Source organism: Cucumis melo, chromosome 5 (genome assembly GCF_025177605.1).
Source record: "Cucumis melo cultivar AY chromosome 5, USDA_Cmelo_AY_1.0, whole genome shotgun sequence".
Classification (NCBI taxonomy): Eukaryota; Viridiplantae; Streptophyta; class Magnoliopsida; order Cucurbitales; family Cucurbitaceae; genus Cucumis; species Cucumis melo.
The window spans coordinates 5,599,388-5,607,766 of record NC_066861.1 but is presented as its reverse complement, the minus strand read 5'-3'; the positions used below and the strand labels follow the sequence as shown (position 1 = coordinate 5,607,766).

General features: G+C 32.0%; 1 protein-coding gene across 1 annotated transcript; it reads left to right on the top strand.

Annotated features, from left to right (window-relative positions):
- Positions 1–1,608: 1,608 nt before the first annotated feature.
- On the top strand, positions 1,609–4,795 carry LOC103499421 (malate dehydrogenase, cytoplasmic). The gene is made up of 7 exons (XM_008462424.3): positions 1,609–1,931; positions 2,602–2,760; positions 2,861–3,036; positions 3,196–3,476; positions 3,561–3,696; positions 3,781–3,892; positions 4,400–4,795. The coding sequence occupies exons 1-7, from the start codon at positions 1,889–1,891 to the stop codon at positions 4,492–4,494; spliced, it is 1,002 nt and encodes a 333-aa protein (XP_008460646.1). The 5' UTR covers positions 1,609–1,888; the 3' UTR covers positions 4,495–4,795.
- Positions 4,796–8,379: the final 3,584 nt, after the last annotated feature.

Sequence of the window (8,379 nt, the reverse complement as noted above, 5' to 3'; positions counted from 1 at the left end):
CTATAAATTTTTACTCCATGACATTTGAAGTAGATCTAAACCCAAAGTTATCTGATTGTAATAGATTTAAGAACTTGTATTATTCGGGCAAATAAAATTTGGGAGAGAAAGAGGTCATATATGGTAAAGTTTGACAAAAAAATAAAATAAAGTGATGTTGGAAGGCATGCTCCATCTCTTTCACTTGCACATAGACTCATTAGTAAACCGTCAGCCACAAATTTTTCTCTCATTTTCTAATTTTTTTCTCTTTTTGAGAAATAAAAATACATAAAGGGACCTTTGACAATTTCGTGATTCGTGATAATCCTGTGCAGTTTCTTTGGTCCTCAATACGACATGTAACTTAGTGACCCCACCGCTACGACATGTAGTTTCTTAACCCTCCCTCTACATACTTCCCTCTACATACTTCCCCCCTTCACTGTTCCTTTCTTGTTGCCGCATCTGGAACGGAATATTCTTCACACGTGTCATCATTATTATTTGCATAAATAAAAAAAAAACAACCACAATATGAATATCATATACGTTTTATTTTTTGTTTTTAGATTCTGAGTTGATATACGTTTATTATTGTTATTGAGTTAGGAATTTAAGTAACACACATATTATATGTATATTGGAAAAATATTATTTGTTGGACACGTTGTACTTCCTTATTTTCGGTACATGTAAATACTAGTTGAATTTGTTCATTTATACCTAATATCGAAGACATTTTCATCACGTAATAAAGACTTACGATAAAAAAAATATATCTAAGATCTAAGTTTGATGATTTGTGTTTAATAGTCTATTTTTCATTTTACCTTTCAACTTTCAAAACATTAACTAATTTGACTTGTATTTCAAATTGTATTTATTGAGACTTAAATTAAAAAAGTCTACTAAATCATTAAACATCCTTTAATATGTTTTTAAATTATTTGAAAATTTAAAAATCAACAAACCAATTAATCATTAATTTTTTTTTAAAAAAAGTAGATTTGTATGAGCATAACTAATGTATAAATTGATATTTACAATGTTAAGAGTACATAGAATATATATCTATCAGGCATAAAAAAAAAAAACTCCACAAACATGTTAAATAGGATTGAAGACTTGGTATTATAGACTTGTTAAATTTTAGACATATATAACATTCGAATGTCCAATTATAGTTATTGTAGTACCAATTAGATTTTAAATTTAGTACGTAGTGCTATATCATTATTAAACTTTCTAAAAAATTTCTTTTTAACATATGAGTCCTTTCATTAAAACTTTTCAAAATATATTCAAATTATAATATTTTCGGAACAAAAAATAATATTACTTAATTAATTTTGATAAAATTTAAAATTTAAAATTACATTTAAAAGAAGAGTATCTGTTTTTTAACAATAATAAAAAATAAACTACTTACACTATATAACAAAAAAAAAAAAGCACTAAAATAAAAGAAAAAAAATAAAAAAAAAACCTACTACCATTGATCTTGTCACGAGGGGAAAATATTTTGCTTTTCCTAAAATTTTTTACCGTTCCCCACTATACTCTCAAATTAAACAAATAACAAAGTACCATAAAGAAAATCAAAATGATATTCTTTTTCAATAAGATAAAAGAAAAAATACAAAAATTTATTCTAACCTAATGTTTCTAAGAGACCGTTTTCTCTAAAGCCGTTAATTAACGTCCGTGAAGCCCACCTCCGTCGCAGTGACGGCGTCGTTTGATTGGTGACCAGAAAAATCCGCCCCCTTAGGTTTCAGTGTGTCCGTTGTTTCTTCACGCTATTAAATATCGCTTCATCTTCCTCAATCTTCTCTCCACTCTTCCACTGATTCTCCTTCGTTTTTTCTCTTCCGATTCTTCATCTTTCTCTTGATCTTCCTCACTCATGGCTCAAGAACCAGTTCGAGTCCTTGTCACTGGAGCTGCAGGTATCTCTACTATAAAACATTCCATTTCTTTCCTTTTCGGTTCTATTCATGTTCCAAAACTTGATCTGAGATCGTTGTTTGACTTTCAATTGCTTCCTTTCTTGTTTTCTTTCCCTTTTTTTGTGTTCCTCCGGTCAAGATCTGTTACTGTTGCTGACTGCATCTAGTTTTTGGTGTTTAGTTTGAATTTGAGATCAGATCTGTTGTTTGTAGTTCATTTCTTAAGTTTATGCTCTGAAATTCTGGCTTCTTTGGTGTTTTCTTAGTTATGTTTAGTGAGATTTACAGGTGTGAGTGTTCAAAGGTTGAGACAATGATGTGGATCTACACTGTGAATCTGTGTATAGCTTATGGAAGTGTTTTTACCTTGGAATCTGGATGTTAATGAGAACAAGTAGCGTCAGTGCATGTTGATTAGTTTTTGTAAATTCTAGCTTTTGTGATCTTGCTTGTACAGTTCTTTATTAAAATTTAATTCGATAAAAGGTTTTGCTGTTCGGTCTTTTAGAGAAGTCAATTACTAGCTTCTTCTTTTTGGTTATATAGTCCTTTATCAAACTTTATTTTGATGGAAGGCGTTTCTTTATGGTGACTTAAAGTTAATTGGATTATTTTGTTGACTGCCTCAATATTTTTCTATGAATAATGCATTTGCTTCTTGGATTTCCAGGACAAATCGGATATGCTCTTGTGCCTATGATTGCAAGAGGAGTATTGCTAGGACCTAACCAACCTGTCATCTTGCACATGCTTGATATCCCACCTGCTGCTGAGTCTTTGAATGGCGTAAAGATGGAGTTGGTGGATGCTGCTTTCCCACTCCTTAAAGGTATATAACACAGCAATACTTTTCTAATATCAAACACGAATTCCGTCTATGGTTTCTGGGATTATCTTATCGTTTGTGGATGGTTGATACAATGTTTTAGGTGTTGTTGCTACAACTGATGTGGTTGAGGCTTGCACTGGTGTCAATATTGCTATCATGGTTGGTGGATTCCCAAGGAAAGAAGGTATGGAAAGAAAAGACGTGATGTCCAAAAATGTCTCGATTTACAAGGCTCAGGCTTCTGCCCTTGAAAAGCATGCTGCTGCCAACTGTAAGGTAACCGACAGAAATTGAATTACGTACGAATCATTTTATAATTTTTCATACTACTGTAATTCTAGAGACTTTCTCCCGAAAAGTAATGCTTTTTATTTCTTTTGAGTTGTTATGTTCGAAAGATCAGACAACTGATTCTTTGTATTCTTGCTCTTTCAGGTCTTGGTTGTTGCCAACCCGGCTAATACTAATGCATTGATCTTGAAGGAGTTCGCTCCTTCCATCCCGGAGAAAAATATTTCTTGCTTGACTAGGTTGGATCACAACAGGGCATTGGGCCAAATTTCAGAGAGATTGAACGTTCAAGTATCAGATGTTAAGAATGTTATTATCTGGGGCAACCATTCATCAACACAGTACCCTGACGTCAACCATGCTACAGTCAAGTTACCATCTGGGGAAGAGAAATCTGTCCGCGAGCTTGTTGCTGATGATGCATGGTAGAGTTTCTGTAGTATATATCTGTCTCTAAGTTTGACGAGAAGAATTTATAATAATAATATATGGTTGTTCCTCCATTGAAGGTTGAATGGAGAGTTTATTAGCACTGTACAACAACGTGGTGCTGCAATCATCAAGGCCAGGAAACTCTCGAGTGCATTGTCTGCTGCTAGTGCAGCTTGTGATCACATCCGTGATTGGGTGCTTGGAACTCCGGAGGTTGGTGATTTTGCTTAAGTCTTTTCAATTTCGTGGTTTCAAATGCTGAATTTTGGAGCTCACTTGAACTTAATATCCTTCCAGGGGACCTGGGTTTCCATGGGAGTTTATTCTGATGGATCATACAATGTACCAGCTGGACTGATCTACTCATTCCCCGTTACCTGCCGTGACGGTGAATGGTCAATTGTGCAAGGTATTCTTTACTTACTTCTTTTCTTTTGATTGATAATTGATTAATGTGGGAAACCATGCTTATGATAATTGGAAAAAAAAATAAAACAAAGCACAAACAAAAGCCATCCAAGGAAAAAAAGTGCTAACCAGTTAACTACAAAAAATGGTCTCGAATCCGAAGTGTAAGAAATCCTTGGAAATCAACACCCAAATAGAAGCATTAAACCCGAAAATCCTCCTTTCTCAATTATAAGGCTTGTTGTTATTCACTTTCTCGTAACATCATCCTGATTCTTGTGTATAGTCATGCTGAGATTCCATCTGACTATTGTAAAGAGAATAGATGGAGATGAAAATCGTCTCTATGTGAAAGTTTTTGGAATTCTTATGTTGCCAAGTTATATTGACGTGGATATATTCAAGTGAATCACAATGTTTTTCTTTATGCACATCTCATGTATACTCCATGCTGATTGCCGAGATCTCATCTGTTTTTCTGTGATACCTACCTTTATGGATCCTCCAGGACTTTCGATTGATGAATTCTCTAGGAAGAAACTGGACTTGACTGCTGAGGAGCTGACCGAGGAAAAGGCGTTGGCTTACTCATGCCTCTCCTAAATATATAGTAAAGTGCCTCTTAATTTACTTTTTGTTGAATGGCTACAGTTTTGATTGAATAATGCCATTGTTAAGAGGAGGTCATAGGAAGCAGTGAAAACAGGACAATACAACATCTTCTGCTTTCTTGGTGTTTTTATGTAATTCCTATTTTGTTGAGGATTTTTCCTTTCCCTTACGGCTTCAGCCGGCAATGAAACCATCATCAACTGCCAGTGTATGTGATGAGTTTTACATGAAAGACTTTGTCGATTGGATTCTCACATATATTATAAACTCTCACCACAATAATTTCCTCAAATTTGTTTACGCCTTATGTTTGTTTATTCTCGATAATTGTTTATTTGCAATTTTAGAAGTTATTTTGAAACTTAAATCTATCTTTTTTAGTGCTACCTAAAATTTTAAATTGAAATAAAAATAATATGTATTATTTGTTGGAGTTTTGTTTCTTCCATATGGGGGGTGTTGGATAAATAACAAGGCTTGGAACAGTATTATGGGATATTGAATCTCTCCCAAAGTCAAAAAAATGTTTTTGGAAAACACTTACTAATTCTAGTTTGAACTGATTTCACTCTATAGCCGTAAATGGATTGAGACCACCAGCAACAAGATATTTTCAAACATTTGGGATCGATAATTATTAGAAAAGAGTCCGTTATAAAAAGTCGTCCTCACTTTCTTAATGAGTTGCCTAATGATATATATACACACGCGTGAGGAGAGTAAATAATTGGCTACAACAACAACAGATTAACTAGATTTACAATAACCAAACCTCCTGGAAAGAAGGCAACCATTTGATGGATCCATCTTACTCCTTTGCCTTTTTTTGGTAGGGACTTTGAGAATGAAAATGTGCAAGAATTAATTCTCTATTGTACAAAAAGGAAAAAAAAAATAAGGGATAGTTGTAAATGTAGCAATTACATTCAAAATAATTAAATATATAACAACATTTTAAAAAGATTGTAAATATAGCAAAATTTGTCAAAATCTATCAATGATAGGAGTCTATCATCGATAGACTATGTAGCAAATGTTGGTCTATCACTGATAAACCATATGAGTCTATCAACGATAGAAGTCTATCATCGATAAATTTTGCTATATTTGCAATTTTTTAAAAATGTTGCCATATAATTAATAATTATTCTAACAATTGCTATCCATTCTAATTACCCAAAAAAAGAAACGTCAATACTCAACTTACTAATCAAATGAAAGGCATAATAGAGCAAGTCCGCGTCAAATCCCCCTGGGCTTTAAATCAAGAAATCAAAATTGTTAGAAGCTTTCAAGAATTAAGTATTATAGGGGAGGGTTAATGATGATGAGAAAAAGAGAAAATAAATCAAATGAAATATTTTTGAATTATGAAATTAATAGTTTTGATCGAGAATCAACATTTCAAGAAATGTAAAGACATGTTTCTCGTAGCGAATCGGGTTCGGGTGTTTTAGTTTAATTCTAATCATTTTACCAAAAGCAATTAAAATTAATCCTCAATCAATTAACCTTTGACGGACTAATTGCCCCAATTTAATGAACAAATGAAGAGTATTAAAATGCACAAGTGATTATGTTTTCATTTAAGTGGTTTCCACACCATCAACAACACTTGCCTAAAAAACAAGGGTTTCAAAAATTGAAGACTTCTATGAGCAGGATAACCTTTTTTCTCTGGGACAATTTCAATTCAACAATTGAAGACAATTTAATATGATGTTTTCTTCGTGCTAAAGAATCAATCAATAATCATTAATAATATGTAACACCCAATATGTAACACCCAAAAATTAAGATAATTTGAGAGTTAATTATATTAGTTTTGTTTAATTTATTGGGTGATATTTTGAGAAACATTGAGTGAGAATTATTTGGTTATGTGAAAATTGGGATTAATTAAATATTTGTTATATGAATATTTAATTAATTAAAGGATTTGGAGTTCTATGTTAAAATTAATTTGTACAATTTTCCTATCATGGCTAAATTTTAGGAGAATTAATTGGTTTTTCAGATTGAATTGGTTTCAAACTTTAAGTAAGTTAAGTTAATTTGGGAAAATTTTGGACAATAGCCGATTGTTATTTTTACTAAATAAGTTAATGGTTCTTTCCACTATTGTTTAGGATTTTTTCCATTACTGTTTAGGATTAGAATTTGGAAAGTTACTGTTTAGGATTTTAGAGATTAGCTAATCTCACCTAAGGGCTGCTTGCAAATATAGATTTTCAACCCAAAATAATTAAAGATATAGCAAAAAGTTAAAAAAATTGCATATATCGTAATATTTGACTACAACCCTAATTAAAGACAAAAATGCTTCTACAAGCCCAAAATTATTCGTTCAACGCTTCGTCTTCCTGTTTCTTTCCGTTTTGTTTGGTCTTTCAGTGTTCAATTGGATGCATCTACATCGTTTCTGATTTCCCAACTTCATCGTTTATAATCTCTTTGCTTTTCGTGATAATAGATGTAAGTTATTTTTGTCACTAATAGACTAGTTTTTAGTTTTTTGGGTTGATGTGTAATTTTTGTTTCTCATTTGCCATTGAAATCAATTTTTTTTTTTTGTTTGAAATGGTGTTCTTCATTATGCTCTATTTTAGGTTTGTGTATGTTATTACTTAGGGTTAGGGTCTATCAGTGATATGTTTATATCATCGATAGACCGTTAGGGTTTAGTTCATTTGGTTGATGTGTTATTTTGTTTCTCATTTGATCGTATTTTGTTTCTTATTAAATGTGAAAATGAACAAAATACGTTTACAACTACTATCACACTTGATTAGAAGACAATTCTTTCGCTTCACCATTCAAAGAATTCATAACAAGTTCCTTTTCCCTCCACGCTTTATTGTAGCTAACACTTACACCAAGTTTAGGTCGCATGTGAATCATAATATCATTTGGAGTCCAACGGTCAAAAGAACTAAAGTCTTTTATCATACAATCACTAATCAGTGATGAAGATGCTTGTCTATGAGTAGTTTGAATAACATTTATGGAGCAATCGTGATTAGCAATATACTTCCTTAGTCGCCATGATTCCCCACCCTTGTAACGAGATGCATAGACGTACCATGGACAATTATCTTGGGAGCACTTAAACTCAATAGATTTAGAATTTGATCTCACAGTCTTGAGCTCAAAATTATTATTTATAGCAATATAGTAAAATGACTTTGATAGTAGTTCCTTGCTAGCAAACATATCCTTTTCTTTCAACTCAAATGTAGAAGACATGCTACTAACATGAATATTTGTAAGAATTTGAAAATCATCATAAATTGAAAAAGAATGTAGCAGAGACAACAAATTATCCGTCCCACTGTTAACAACACTAGATGATCATTTTAAATTCATATTAGAGACATGAGCAATAGCATGGGCAACTAATGGATGTCTTGTAATTAATTTGCCTTTTAACTAAACTTAGAAACCAAGCAACATCTTTATCTTCATGAATTTCAACCACAATTTGATTATTAATGATACCATAATCCAATAAAATTGACAATTGTATTGAAGAAGGAGATGCATCCAATCGAACTTTCTTTAATATCAAGCTCACTAAATTTTCAAAACACATCAATTCATCAACCAATACGTTTATAGTCTTGTAATTTAAGTAATTATTTGTATCATCTCATTGACACTACTATTAGAAGCTTAATTATAATTCCAAATTATTACAAAAAAAAAAAAACATTTATCATCCTAGTATTACACTAAAGCATTGATAGTAGACAAAATCTATCCGTGATAGACTTGTATCTTAGTGTATCACTGATATACTTCTATTAGTCTATTAATGATATACTTCTATTAGTCTATTAATGATAGACTTCTATTAGACTTGTGTCCTAGTGTGTT